This window comes from Thunnus thynnus, chromosome 1, assembly GCF_963924715.1.
Source record: "Thunnus thynnus chromosome 1, fThuThy2.1, whole genome shotgun sequence".
Lineage (NCBI taxonomy): Eukaryota > Metazoa > Chordata > Actinopteri > Scombriformes > Scombridae > Thunnus > Thunnus thynnus.
The window spans coordinates 39467114-39482613 of record NC_089517.1 but is presented as its reverse complement, the minus strand read 5'-3'; the positions used below and the strand labels follow the sequence as shown (position 1 = coordinate 39482613).

The 15500-nt window shown below is 37.9% G+C and overlaps 1 protein-coding gene across 2 annotated transcripts; it reads right to left on the bottom strand.

The window, feature by feature from the left end:
• Positions 1-3400: 3400 nt before the first annotated feature.
• Positions 3401-12996, bottom strand: mthfs (5,10-methenyltetrahydrofolate synthetase (5-formyltetrahydrofolate cyclo-ligase)). 2 transcript variants are annotated; one of them, XM_067597910.1, is made up of 3 exons: positions 12614-12996; positions 7396-7660; positions 3401-4222 (listed from the first exon to the last, which is right to left on the bottom strand). In XM_067597910.1, the coding sequence occupies exons 1-3, from the start codon at positions 12722-12724 to the stop codon at positions 3996-3998; spliced, it is 603 nt and encodes a 200-aa protein (XP_067454011.1). In that variant the 5' UTR covers positions 12725-12996; the 3' UTR covers positions 3401-3995. The 2 variants fall into 2 exon arrangements, with proteins under 2 accessions (XP_067454011.1, XP_067454020.1); XM_067597919.1 differs by having other exon boundaries at positions 12856-12995.
• Positions 12997-15500: the final 2504 nt, after the last annotated feature.

The window sequence follows — 15500 nt, the reverse complement described above, 5'->3', positions numbered from 1 at the left end:
AGCGCTGTATGTCTCCATGGAATTCTACCATACGGGTGTTTCATTTACCAGTTAAACCAGGCTTATTTCAGTAAATCAGGCTTATTGTTTTGGTAAATTCAATTCGGAGTTAAGTGATCATAAAAATCCCTCCAGACTAACCTGATCCTGGTCAGGTTAGTTTTCATGCTTAGCCTCACCCCAGGTTTAAACAGTGTTACAATCTATTTGACAGACTGAAACACTGTGTTTCTTCAAAGTTCCAGCCAAAGGTGCTTGTTACAGTATGTTTTCTGCACATGTCAATATAGCTCTCAAGCTATATGCTATATGTCTGCATATTCATGTGAGTGCGCAGCCTTTCTTAAGTGTTTTAAGTGTTTTGCCTGTAGTGCATTTTAAAGGAAAAGCTGGTGTAACTCGCCGACAGTAGCTGCCTCTGTGATGATTTGGAGACCAGATATAATGCTTGAAAGCAGGCATGACAATGTTCTCAGCCAAATAATTGTTTAAAATTGTAAATACACCAATTGATCACTGGCCAAAGTATATACACTGTTTTATTGTAAGGTCAAAAGGAAAGGTGCATATTTAAGAACAAACTGCAACAAAATTCAGCACAGCCTTCATTAGTGAGACTCCATTCTTTCATTTTTTAATATTTTGTATGCCCGCCTTTTGATGACAGATTGGATCCTCCTGGGCACGGATGATACCAGTCTTCCACAAATCTGTGCAGAGATGTTCTGTCATTCTTCATAGATGATTCTTTTCAGCTGATCTTTGCCTGAGGAGTTTTCCTTCCACCTTCCAAAAGGTGTTCTTTTGAATTCAGGTCAGGGATCATACTTGGCCAGGTCTTTGTTTTCACTTTTTTATTCTTTATAAATTCTTGTGTGATTTTTTGCAGTGTGTTTGGGATCAATGCCATGTTGGAAAATTCATCTCCTGCCAACCTTCTTCAGAATGGGAGTCATCTTTTCATTATGTATTTAGGTATACAAACTTGCATTCATAGTGCCATATATAAATGTCATCTCCCCTACACCTTTTGCACTCATGCAGCCCCAGATCAGCACACTCCCACCTGCATGTTTCACAGTCAGCACTATGCAGTCACTGTGGCAGTCCTGGCAAGGTCCACACCAAACATGCTGGACCTTATCTGATCCAAACTTATTCATTTTGGTTTCATCCAACCAAAGAATGTGCTGCCAATATTCATCAGGTTTATTTTCATGTTCTTTGGCAAAGTTTAATCTTGCAGTTTTGTGCTATTTTATGAGCAACTGTTTTCTTTTTGGACCTCGCCCATAGAGGTTGACTTCATGCAATGTCCTTCACATTGTCTGAGCAGTCACTGAAACACCAATTTCCACAGATAATCCTTGTGCCAACAATAGTAGCAGGATTTCACTTTTTTCTCATTCTCTATTCAAAATGTCAACTTCTCAGATACATCTATATATGTTTGGGCTGGAACCTGATCCAAAATATGAGAGTGAATGATATGGAAAAAGCTTAGCACCAACCTTAGCAACCAATGCTACAGAAGGGACAGCCATTTGTGGGCATGTGCGAATGATCTCACATCAGTTTGAGGTAACTCTGCTAACAAAGTGCTCAGAGCAGGTTGGCTTTTGACTTGAAAGAGTAATTTCTACATATGTTCACTTCAAGTTTTGGAACTTTTACATGTCTAACATAGACATCCAACATTAATAGTATATAAATCACAGAAAATTACAAAAAGCATGTAATGTCTCCTTTAAATAACAATGGGTCAAAGAGGTCAAGATACAATTTTTTTGTTTTTGATGACTTGGAGGGATTCTGTCTGATCAGCAGCTCCTTTGCATTTTCTCTTCACTTTTAGTGAAATTATAGTTTGATCTGTCCTCCCCACCAGAGGATGCTGATGGGTTTCAACTTTGCTGAACAGAAACACTTTTTAATGCCAGGGCATATCATATGGGGTATGGGGTGGGTGAATTGTTTAAATCCATCTTCTGCTTTTACTGTAAAAAAAAATACCAAAACACCACCCATTGGTTTCTGGACTGCAGTTTTGAAGCCTCAAATTGAGTGATTTGATTATCGCCATCTTGGATTTGACCGTCGCCTCACCTCACCAATATCACTGATGCTCGGTAGATGGGTACCAATAATGTTCTGGGCAGTTTTAATCACCTGCCGCAGAGCCTTCCTGTCTTGGTGCACATCCCATGCCAATTTGTGATGTTTCTAGTCAGGATACTTGAGATGGGAATTTTGCCCTCTTAAGTTTCTTTAAGAAATACAGTTGTTTCTGAGAATTCTTTTTTTTTTTTTTTTACTAGTTGAGATGTGTGATGTCCATGACAGGTTCTCTGTGATGCTGATACACAGGAACTTAAAACTGTTCATCTGCTCCACCTCAGCTCCCCTGATGTAGACAGGGCTGTGTGTCTTTGCCTCCTTTTTTCTAAAATCAACAATCAGCTCCTTGGTTTTGTTGACATTGAGCAGTAGGTTGTTCTCTGTCCACCATTCTGCAAGATTGTTGATTTCCTCCCGATATGAACTCTCATTATTGTTTGAAATCTGGCTGATGATGGTGGTGTCGTATGCAAACTTCACAACAGAGGGAATGCAAAACCTATTGTGAGGTAACACAAAAGTAGTTCAGAAAATAATTCCCATGACCTTTCAGGGGCTTCATACTCTACAGTATCAATGGGTAAAAACTGAAAATGATGAGCATTATTCATAAACTGCCCAAAATGGAAAGGATTCATCCTCTTGGAAACATGAATGTGTGCAGTAAATTCCACTGCAATCACCCATGCTTTTTTGATAATGTAGAATTTAATAGTACATATTTTGCATCTCTGAGGGTGTTGTCTGCAAATATCAAAAAAGGACAGCAGCACGACTTTGACCTGAGCGGCTGTATTATGTTAGAAATTCACATTTCAAATAAGCATATTTTGTGCTGATGAATTGCAATATGCAAAGGTGAAAGTCAAACTCCTTTTCAGAGAGGTAGCTCATGTAGTGAGCTAAGGCAGTGAGCTTGGTTGGGTCTTGCTCAACAAGCTGGACTCCAGATAGATGACTTTACTAAACCTGGGCAGGAAAACATTTAAGGTAACTGAGTCTGAATGATTCAGCTGATGGGAAAACAATCCTGTCAACTGATATGTTTTACAATATATGTGATTTCGTTTGAATTTTGCATCTACTGCAATTAGAATACTTTAAAAGTTAGTCAAAAGTAATCACTGCAAACTCAGTTTTGATGAGAATTAGTTACTGTTCATCAGCATTATTTCATAATGGCCATTTTATTTTAGATTGCAACAATAATTAAAATTCAAACATTAAAATATATATATAATGTTGAGGTGCTCTGAATAAACTTGACACATGATGCATTACCTCGTTTCATACAGTTGTTTTTATTTGAATGTAAACATAATTTTCAGACTAAAGAAATATGACATGTCTTGTTAAAGCCCCCCTACTCTTGAAATGTGTTTTTATTTTGTGCTTACTGTTCCCTGAGTTGGATATTTGAGCTCCACTGCTTGACACTAGAACGCTGTTTTCACATTAATTTCTCTGTGCTCACCTTAAATCTGAGTTCAAGGTTTATACTTATAAGCATGATTTGTGACATCACAAATAGTTTGGAGCTAATCGTGGTCCAGTTTGCAACTTACACAAAGTGTGATGTGGAAACTTGAAGCCTCCAGTGCACATACACTGAGAATGGACTTTACAGTGAACTAGAAGACATCTTGTGTCCAGGAAAACTTTTGAAGTGAACATATTTGCATATTCATAGATTCTGGATTTTTCAATGAGGGAGGCGTAGAGGATTTCTAATTATAGAACTGAAATTTCATATGTATTTGAACATATATGGTGGGGACCTTTTGCAAGTTGAAACTCTGAAATGAAAGGTTCAACAGGCTTTGGCATGTAAATATAGATAGTTTTGAGTTCATGGACCACCACTAATGATTCACCAGCTACTCATCATCCTCATACAGGACTTCATCTATGAGCACATCATTGTCGTTGACGGGAATTTCCTGACACAGCTGCTCTTTGAAGGCCAAGGCGATGGTGTAAGGCTTTCCTTTGGGGTGTCTGATGCAGCGCTCCAAGTAGGTGTCATAGAAGCCCTTCCCCCGTCCCAGACGCTTCCCTGACATGTCAAAACCCAGGCCTGGCATCAGGATCAGGTCCAAACCTCCTGCACAATGAGAACAGACAATGCAGTCAGTGATAAAGGTCTCTTGTAAATATCTGTCTTTGCCTATATATATATATATATATATATATAAACCAGCTACAGCCAAACCTTATCCAAAACTGTGTATATTCTTTATATCTGCAGATATCTCAGAGTTACATTTAATACTTTATAGATTTTGTCACCAGAAAATTCATATTGTGTTATCAATTGAATTATTGAAAATGACTCATTTGGGTTAACTATTTAACACATGCTCTTAACAAGACTGAAACAGAAGTATAACACTTGGTGTCCCCCTTTCCTAGATGTAAACACCATATACTCTATTTGCTGTATTTATCTATTTAACAGAAGTAATTAATTGCACATTTTTCCACTTTGGTGTTTTTCTTTCAGTGTTAAGCTGTTGTCATGAAAGTCCAGACTTCCCCAATACAGACTACTGACACTGCAACATTTGTCATGAATGACATTTTTGTGAATGAAGTTTGCTCACAAAGCCAAGCTTTTAATGGTAATTTGAGGGAATTTCATTAGGCTAATGATCAAATGTCACAAACATGCACCATGTTCATTAAAAGATGACATTCATCAAGCTGAAATGAGCAAGTTTGTGTAGTTATAAAGCTTTGCTGAATTCAGCTTGGGACATTTGTGAGGGCAAAACATTACAGTAAAAAGTAAGAGAGGTTTAGGATAAAAATACATGTTGGAGACATTCTTCTCCCTGAATATGTGTAAATGTTACCAAAATATAATGTATACAATCACATGTTCGGTCTCTCAATACTAAAAACTTGTACATTTAATCTTTGAACCCAGCTGACAGTGACAGTGATATTCCAATCTAAAGAATGAGATCTGGTTCATTCAGGGTCATCCATCTCTCATTATACACAACGAGCAGTCTGACTAAAGTAGCAGCAGTATTCTTATTATCTCCAGCTGAGAACAAAACAGTTTTTGACAGGATCTCCGGCTCTGCATAGAAAATGAATGGGACCCATCAATTTGACATTCATCAACAGATTTGGTGCCTCCGCACCATTAAGCTCAAATTATAGTTGCCGTGTCCGCGAGGGTCCGCTAGGGTCCACGTGACGTACATCTCGTCATCAGAGGGTGTGCGCGTGGGCTCTGTGCGGACATCCGCGTACCTGCAATTTGTTGTGTCCGCGCGGACCTGTCCGCACCAGTCCGCGCGGTCACAACGTTGTGTTCCTGTAGACGGCGATCTGACGGCATGTGTGGAGCGCGTTCTCCGAGCGGACGCTGATCAGAGTCAACTTTTGGAGAAACGAGATTTGACGTCACGCTGCAGTGGCCAATCACAGCCAGCGATCGGACTGATCAGAGCTGTAAAACATTCCTAAAAGTGAACAACTACAACATCTTCTATATGAATCAAATTCATATGCCTATCAGAAACATGGTTACACGACAATTTACGCTGCTGATATATAAGTGCACAGCTACGATATGTTTAGACTTGGAACGTATTGGTTTCAAATTAACTTAACTCTCGGCCCAAATGTCATTCGCTACTGACGAAGACTCCTTTAGTGGAAACACGTTGGTATATCCATATATTAATAAAGGATATTTAACTCACTATCAGTGCCTTGGATGCTTTTCTGACTGCCCCTCTACACTATGGACTTCCATTATAGGTAAGCTGGACATTCATAGTTTTTTTTTAAATTCTTATTTGTCAAGACTATCAGTAGTGCACAATTTTAAATATTTAGGCATAATAATAGATTCACAACTCGCATTCAAAACACAAGTTAAGTCTAAGTCAATTTGTCGAAGTTTAGACATATTAGGAACAATTTAATTACCGAGGCCTCAAAGTTGAACATCAATGCCATGATTCTCTCACACATGAACTACTGTCTTACCAGCTGGGCAAAGACAGGTAGGACCACATTACAATCAGTAGAAACACTTTATAGGCAGGCTTTTAAAACATTTTCACCAAATATGATTTCTTAAACTGGAAAAACATATTTTACTTGTGTATAAAATTCATCTACCAGAGGGGACTGTAAAATACCACATAGAAGAAGTACCTTTGGGCAGTCAGCGTTTCCCAGTGGAGTAGCACATACCTGGAAACTACCCACAAGAACTACGGAACATCACATCTCTCAACTCTTTCTCCAGATCTACAAAACAGTGGTTACTGGACAATTGAACATGCTGATGTGCTCTTGTATGTTTTCTTTTAATGTTTTTTTATATGCCATCAGCGTGCTAGAGACTGCAGATGTAGATTAGCCTGTATGGCTATATCTGGCACTTTTACATGATGGACCCAAGTGCTCATGTTAATTAATGTGCATTGTCCCTTCTTAAATAAAACTAGAAATACTACCTCATGGTTGTATGCCTCTGCCAACCAGTCAAGTTGCAGTTTACAACCATGTCTGTCCAAACTCATAATATTTGTAGTGAAGGCTTTATTAGAAGGAATCTAATAAAATCATCACAGTTTCAAGGTGGGCACCCGAGATTAGTGTCACCAATTTAGTATCTGACCAAATGTGAAATATGGTCATAATTTCCCCTTCTGTTCCTGAGTTATTGCGTTGAATAAAGACCAGAAAAGTGTTTTTGCAAAACATAATGATGTCACAGTGAAGTTGATCTTTGAAACTTTTGAATAGAAAATGCATTCACTTCATAATTTTATCCTATAAGACATTTATGAGAAACTTGACCTTGACCTTTGACCACCAAATTCTAATCGGTCCGTCTTTGAGTCCAAGGGGATTGTTTGTGTCAAATCTGAAGAAATTCTGTCGAGGTGTTTCCTGAGATACTGCATTCACGAGAGAATGGGATGGACGGATGGACGACCTGAAAACATGATTCTATCCAAGTCTGTCGCCGGCGCATTTACAATTATTACTAATTCTGAGACTGCACACACAGCGAGGTGCACAACAGTGTCAGCACAAGGTTGAGCAATGTAAATCCATCAAAACCTTATTGATAAACAGTTTGCACAACTTGCTCCAATACTAGCTCCGATGTATTATAACCAAAAGCAATGTTGAGAATAAGCACAGTACACTGGAGAAGAGTTGTGTGACCTGTTCATCAGCAATATAAAGACTCAATTTTAAATGGTGTGTGTTTGCACATGCACACACACACATGCTTACCTGCAGCCAGTGCTTCCTCTCTATTGTTGTCATCGTCAGCAGGCTGTTGGATGTTCCAGGATGTCAGAGGCAGCGTCTCCATGTCCTGCAGACTGTTGAGCTTCAGCATGTCCATGTGGGTGCTGCTGCTCTCGTATCTGGGGATGAAGCAGCTTTTACCCCCTTTAAACACATCTTTGATGATTTCCTCAGTGTGCACTTCATCGTCCATACTGAGAAACACTGCGATCCGCTTACAGGACACATACTTGGGGTGTCTGAACAGCTAGAAGCAAACGCAGAGGAAAGGAAAGTTAGAATCAGTGATGTTATCATAGCCCAGGAGCAGAGGCAAGGCTGCATTATTAAAGTCCCCCCAGGGACCACAAAGGGTCACTGTGTGGCAATTATTTTGTGGTGATTTGATTTGAACTGCAAATTTGTTTGGTAATATGCAGCAGTAAAGGGTCTAATGGCTGATCCTACTTTTTTTAAAACCTTCATAATTTCAGTTGATGTTATGCTCACATGATGCATATTTCAAAAATAAAATTCTGTTTCAAATGACCAGAAACTAATTGATACACAGCAATCCTGCTGCAGGAAGGTTGGTTTCCTTGGCTGTAGGTAAAATATAATGAAGCTGCCATGTGGTGGCTGAGGTGAAAGTGGCTGGGTACAAGAGGGGCCTAAGATACATTTTTCCTAAAAGGCCCCATAAAAGTTGTTTTTTTTTTTTTTTTGGATCACAGAGTATTCCCATAAGAATCAAGAGTTTTGTCTTCCATGATTCTGAATTTGTTCACAGAAGCCAAAGCTTGATTCATATTTGACCGTTGTGCCTCACTTTAAAATACTATCAATACAGCATATTAGGGACCTAAAAAGTCCTCATCAACTGCCATAGAAATATTATATATTAATATAATATTCCACTTTCACGGAGTTACATTTTTAACCAACTTCAGGCCTGATCATTAATCATAACTACCAAATAGTCATTCATTTTCAGAATTTTAACCCTTTAAATGCCAGTTTTTGTGATGATACCAATAATGTTTATAAAAGAAAAACACATAAATGAAAATATTTTCAATATACTAAAGGCTGGGTGAATTTGTTTTGATTATCACAGTCTGGGATATGTCAATGATTAGCAACAACAGTGATATTTATGCATTATTATTTTTATGAAGTATAAGATTAAAGTAAAGAATCTGACCTGTTAATTTATAGTCTATGTAAAGTCTCCTATTACCCTTCAAAGTTTTTAACTTCTAATAGCATATGACCTTATTTTGCTCTTGAAATAAAGCACACAATAATACATCACTTAGCTTCACTTAACGTTAGCTAACATTAGCTAACAGTTAACGTTATGTGATAAGCACAAGCAGCTAAGCACTGTACAGTGGAAGTTTTAATAAATGTTGTGTTTTTAAATGCTCTCCTGCTAGACTCTTGGAAGTGGTCAAAATCATTTTCTGTGGCAGTTAGTATTTGTAAGACTGCCTGTGACACCTGTCTGTGACAGTGGTATCTGGCAGTTTGATATATTCCATTTCTGCAGTATAGATGTCAGTAGACGCTTTGGATTTGCTTTCATTTGCAATGAATTTATTTCCTCCATGGCAGAAAAATATGTAACATGAGCCTACAGAAACTCCTGCAGGTTAAACTGGACTAACAAAACACTTTTAGTGCCGACTGACTCTAACACACTCACTATAAACAGGATTTAAGACACCAGCTAGCCTAGCAACATTAATGCTACAAACAACCCGTATGGCAACACTCTCTGTAAGAGTCAGTGTTACACATCTGATGTTGTGAACACATAATTGTCTAGCCGTTAGTGGATTGTGTATGCAAATGAACCTACAAACCAATGTGTGTAACCGGTCAAAAATATTTTTGGTGGTTAACTGTTGACATCCCTAACCAGGATATTGCTGCACAATGTTAGCTAACTACGAACATACACAGAGTTTACAACTTGCTGTGAGATCTGATGGGGGCACGCACACACACACACACACACACACACACACACACACACACACACACACTTCCCTGTAAGCAGACAGCCAATTCTAAATTAAGACAGATCAGGAGAGTCTGTCGGCTGTTACATGACTCGCAGCTATCATCCTAGTCTAGTCATCAGTGTGTTTAATGTTTAACATGTAAAAAAGTGTTTTATATCATTTTTGTGACTGCTCCTATGATTGCAGACTCAAATGCTAATAGTTGCATGGGTGTTCAGATTCATTTTGATCACCCTTAGACCATTTATAGACTTTATTTTATCATTAAAATATAACAATAACAATTAATATAATGAATTGTTCATATTTTTATTAAAATAAACAATCAGACATTTTGTGGCAAGTCAAACATTCAGTGTACAGATTTAAGAAACTCAGTACTGTTTTTCAATACACTAACTAATAATTGTTGATTGTATATTGTTTCGTCTTCATACAATGTTATTATCACTTATTGTTATTGCACCATTGGTTTTGGCCGCAATGCTCCAATATATTTGTATTTATCAAGGGCTGAAGTGGCCTTGCCCTAAAAATGACTTAACTCCAGGCCTGCAACAGCTCTGCCATAAATTCTACATTTACAAAGCTTATACATTTTCAGTTTTTGTTGATATTGTCAGAAAGGTGAGCATTTGGCACAAAAGGTTAAAAAAAGAGAAAATGGCTCAATCAACTGTAAAATAGTAAAAACTACAATTTTGAAGCCAGGGCCTCAGTTTGAAAGTCTTATAAAACAGAAAGCATGAATTTATGCTGTAGCAACCAGGGGATCAAAAAATGTGGTTTTAATGGGTTTCAATGGGACCTAAAAGGGCCCTTACAGGCTGAAACTTACTATTGTTTCTATACAGTTTATTATAGACTTAATATAGGATTTGTGGCTGAATTCAAAATTCAATAAAAAAATATACACCTTTGCCAAATATCATGGCTACATCATAATCACAGCCAAAATGATTGAAAAAATAAAATGTTAAATGCCTTTTAGGTCCCTGGTGAGGCATCAGGATTAAGTAAACACATGTGCTGTGTCTCAAATCGCATACTTCTGTATTTACACTTAACATTTTGAGTGCAGAAGTGCGTTCACACTGAGAAGTATGGAAAGATGCAGTGCACTGTGAGTACCCGGATGGTGCACTCAAAACGGTCAAAAAGTTGAGTGTGGAACTATGGACACTTCTCGTCCTCAATGGTCGCCATCTTGGCTACGTAGTGGAGGGGGAGGGACCAATTTTCAAACTGGAAATGGCGGACGGGTATGTTGTAACTATGTGAACATCACCACATTATACAAATGTAAGTTATACATGTGTTTTTAGCACAAAGCACCACTGTACTTTTGTCGGTTATAAGCCATCAGTATGTTTTTTGGGTTAATTTAGCAATTTGTAATGATTTGGTAGCGCAAATGCTAACGCTAGCTAATGCTAATTTGCAATCGTCCCGTTTTCCGCTAAGTGCACAATGGCTGTGTTTGATTTGAGACAACACTACACTGTCAAATTTTGCGCACTACGCCAGTGAGTGCATAGTGTACACGGAGGTATGTGATTTGAGACACAGCTATGGTTTCTCTTTGATAAATGCACTATACCAACAATGGAAAAGGTAGAAGCCTGTGTGCGGGTGTACAGGGCAGCTGTGCACAATTTTAAAGATTCCCAAAGACTCCACTCCCAACAGCCTACATCTAAGGCTGCATTTACGCTGCCTGGTACAAGTGACCCAATTCCGATTTTTTGCTCACATGTGGCATAGGATATGCATTATGAACGTGTAAACAGGAAAAAAGCACATGGAATCGGATATTATCAGATCTGTTTCGGGCCTCAATCATATGTGGAAATAAGTCTGATAGTAATCGGATATCTGCCAATGCGATTGTCAACTAAATGGACAGCTCGGATATTCTCTGTAATTACAATTCACACATCACTGAAAATGCGACCATCTTATACTTTTTTCGCATTTTAATGACATATAACCACACTTCAACACTTATAACAGTGTATGGTAAACAAACTATTGGTAATGATAAGACTGTACTTGCCAAAGTAAGATTGGGAAAGAAACACAAACAGAAATCAGTAATAATCCCTCACTGCACATAAACACCAGGAGGATGCACAACTACAGTGAGTACAGTACAGCAGCTCTTCTAACTTCTTTACTCTTACATCAGAAGGTAGCCTAAGTTAAATATATATCATAATTATATAAAACTTGTTGCTATAATTAAATCAATCACAAGTTTTTTGTAAGTTAGAGTTAGTGACTTGTTACTGGGCAACCATGGTGCAGGCTAATGTCATTATTATATACAACATCATCTCATGTTCTTTTAGCTTGAATTCTGATGAGTTTTACGTGACTGAGGCACGTGACATTTCCCTTCCTTTAGGAAGCCTCTAAATAAAGGAGCATGTTTGTATTGAACAGGAGAGAGTTATGTTAACACATTTCAATGACACATAATCTGTGTCCTTGTTTACAGCATTTACAATTATTATAATTATATTTTTCTCATCTCTTCTTTCTATGTTATTTAACAGCGGAAAATCTCATAGTGTCATTATACTATGTCGAGGCTTGTATCTGCAAACACTGGACACAGGTGAAGCTGATAATGTCATTCATTAACTGCTATTGAGTTGGCTCACTAGCACACTTGTAATTGAGCATCATCAGGTGGCGACAGGGAGCATGTTGAGAGTCAACAGTTAGCAAAGACAGACGTCATTCCAAAGTTGTTTTGATTATCAGTAGTTAAATACCAGCCAGCACTTAACTTAAAACTTTATAAACTAATAAGAAACTAATCACTTCGGCACTGTTTTCAAACACCAAAACCACTTTATTTCAATAAACTATCAACTTAAAGCTCTGGCTGACTGTAACTGCCCACTCCCACCATGCCATGGTTAACTGGAAGAAGACCTAATGAAGGCAATTTTTGATCTTAAGAGTTTCGTGTTCTACTAGATGTATGCTGAACTGAATGAATGAACGAATGAAAAAAATCTCGTCATCTTCCAACATTTCTATTACGGTAGTACTGAATTGGAAAACTGTATCGTTTTCTTATTCAATAAGTTTGTCTTCCGTTCTCGTTTCTTGCACACAGGTAACTTAGTTAAGCTAATACCCTTCTCTATACAGTTAGCGTCATTTTAACTGTCGCTTACCTTTTGTGAAACGACTACAGACTGTCGATGTTTCTCTTGGTCACTCAACGCAGAAACCCGTCGTTTTATTTCTTTTCTCAGAGCTTGCTTGGCTGCACGTAAAGCTGCCATTCTGCCTCTGTCTACTTTACATAACAGTGGCAACAGAAGACGATTCAACAAAAAGCTCAGTGGAGCGTTTTATGGTTTAGTGTTTGCTTCGGTTGTCTGTACTGTGGAAGAAAAGATTTCGACATTTGTACCGTTATCGCTGCATGCAACTTTCCAATAGTTACACATTAACAGGTGTGTAAACAGATGGCAAGAGTCGGAAACACTGGCGCTAGTGTCCTTAACTACTGTCTCCCACAGTCTTCTTCTTCGCCTTCTTCTTCTGCTTCTTCTTCTTCTTCTGCTTCTGCTTCTTACCGTTTTTACGGCGAGTGGCAATCACCGTAAAAGCGCATTACCGCCACCTACTATGTTGGAGTGTGAACCAGAGTTATCTAACTTAATAAACAAACATCAGAGAAAAAGAAAGAAAAGGAAAGAAAAAAAAACTATATTTCCTGAACACTAAATTCTTTTGATCAATCCAGTTTCTTTCAAGTAGTGGAATAGACTCCCTAACCTGATGGCAAATACACTTTTCATACTCTTCCACTCCAAACCTCCTGATTTCCCTCTTTAATAATTCTTGCTGCACAGCAAAATGTCATGCTCCACTGACTCCTCTATTTGACATAGGTCACATAATCCTGAGAGATGTTTGTTGATTAATTGCAGTGTTTTATTAAGTCATGTGTGTCCTACCCTCAGCCTTGTTAAGATGGTCTCCTCTTCTCGCTGTACTGCATAAAGGTGTTGTCCCAGTTGTGCTGCCTCTCTTTAATGATGTTTCTTTTGATTATTCCTTTTGCTTCAGATTTACTGAGTGGAATGTCTATGATCTCCTTGTGTTTCAGTGCCTGTTTTGCTAATTTTGGTGCTCACTTATAGAGCCCTGCATGGCCAGGCTCCACAGTAATTTACAGACCTTCTGCACCACTACGCCACTAGCGGGGCTCTTAGGTCCTCCGCCCAGAGCTTTTTAAGTGTACCTCGTACACATTTTAAGACCCAAGGAGAACATGCTTTCCAGTCGGCAGCCCCTAAGCTTTGGAATAGTCTTCCAACAAGCTTAAGGTCCTTGGATAATGTAGACTCTTTTAAAAAGCAGCTAAAAACCCATTTGTTCAGACAGGTATTTGGGTAGTACGTGCTATTTTATATCTTAATTTCTCTGTTTTATCTGCTCTCCTTGTATGTTTTATCTGGTGTCTTTGTTTTTTATTTATTCTGATTGCATTTGATTTTATTTCTTTGACTGTGAGGCACTTTGTGACTGGTATTTGTGAAAGGTGCTATATAAATAAACTGCTTGCTTGCTTGCTAATGCATCCACAATTTCATTGCCCTTAATCCCTCTGTGTGCTAGTACCCACATAAATCTTATCAAAATATTAATATATTTAAATCTGTACAGTTTCATATACTTCATCAACCATGGGTGCCTGGTTATGATTTTAAAAAATCATATTTTTTATTATAAAAAAATTGTAATTTAAAACAAATTTCCTGCATTTCTACACCACCTAAACTCTTGGACTAAATCAAGAAACAGTCACCTGCACTAGTCTAGATTAGTTAGATTGAGGGTGTTTATCAGAAGAATGGCTATTTCATATTTGAAATTATTTTTATAAAAACATTATGCAGCCTAAAATGGTGATAGGTAGAAGGCTAATAGGCCATCTTCAAGGTTAAACAAGGACAAACAATTTATATAAATGAAATAGTCTTACAACACGTCACAATATGATTTGGATACATCTGACTGTTTGTTAATTCAGACACTTTCACGCTGTAGGGAAAAACTCTGCTCTCTCTAGCCCCTTTTGCACAACCCGTTCAAGGTGGGAAAACTGCGCCTGTAATCTGCCTCAAGGTACAGACCTACGGACATGGAGGGGGGGGGGGGCAGAGTTGCTCCACCAATAAGAGGCTTCTCTTTCACTGCGCTGTCTGGCTACTCTGATCAATTAGCGACGGGTTGGACTGTGTGATTTTTTATTACTTGTTTTTGTTAGCTGCTGAAAATAGTAAAATGATCATTGATATAGGCTACTTAAATATAATCCCCTGATTGCAGGGACTGTATGACTGTATGTATCTTCAATCAAAACTACATTTCCAAAACCTTTATGTACCTGCACTTTTTCCAGAATATAGAAATCAACTGACACTCAACCTGAAGAGTGGACACAGGGGTCATTTTGAAAGCACCACAACAAAATTTCAAAGTTTGAGCTTGCATCACCTCCAACTTTTTAATGAGTTTTTTTTCTGCTGAACCATAGGTAATACATCCATAATTTACCACTGATCTAATCAGCGCTACATAATCTTTTTAATTGCAGATCTGCTTGCTCCCCATTCTGATCCTGTTAAACATCTCATCACATTTAATATCTTTTTACACTTGGAGCTTATCTTATGAATATGTTCATTCCATGTTAACTCTGTCTAAATCTAAAAACTTTCACTTCTTCTATCCTTTGCTCATATATCTTTATCTGTGTGTCAACACCTCTCTTTCTAGTGAACATTAATATTTTGGTTTTTTCAACTGAAAACTGGAATCCCCATGAATATGACCATTTTTTCAACAATGTTAGCTTCCTCTTGTATTTTAGTTATAATATGATTGATATTCTTCCCTCTTTTCCACAAAGCTCCATCATCAGCAAACAACGACTGTCCAATATTGTCCTGAACTTGAGAAAAAACGTAATTTATCATAATGGAAAAGACAATAACAAAAGAACATATCTGTCCAAAGGCAAACACAGAGTCACAGAGAAAATGT

What these genes read in the sequence shown, in the direction of transcription:
- mthfs (XM_067597910.1), bottom strand. Translation starts at nt 12,724, where the DNA reads ATGGCAGCTTTACGTGCAGCCAAGCAAGCTCTGAGAAAAGAAATAAAA. An exon ending in CTGTAGTCGTTTCACAAAAG is followed by an intron (nt 7,661 to 12,613) that starts GTAAGCGACAGT and finishes GTTTGCTTCTAG; the next exon opens with CTGTTCAGACACCCCAAGTA. An exon ending in AGAGGAAGCACTGGCTGCAG is followed by an intron (nt 4,223 to 7,395) that starts GTAAGCATGTGT and finishes CTCATTGTGCAG; the next exon opens with GAGGTTTGGACCTGATCCTG.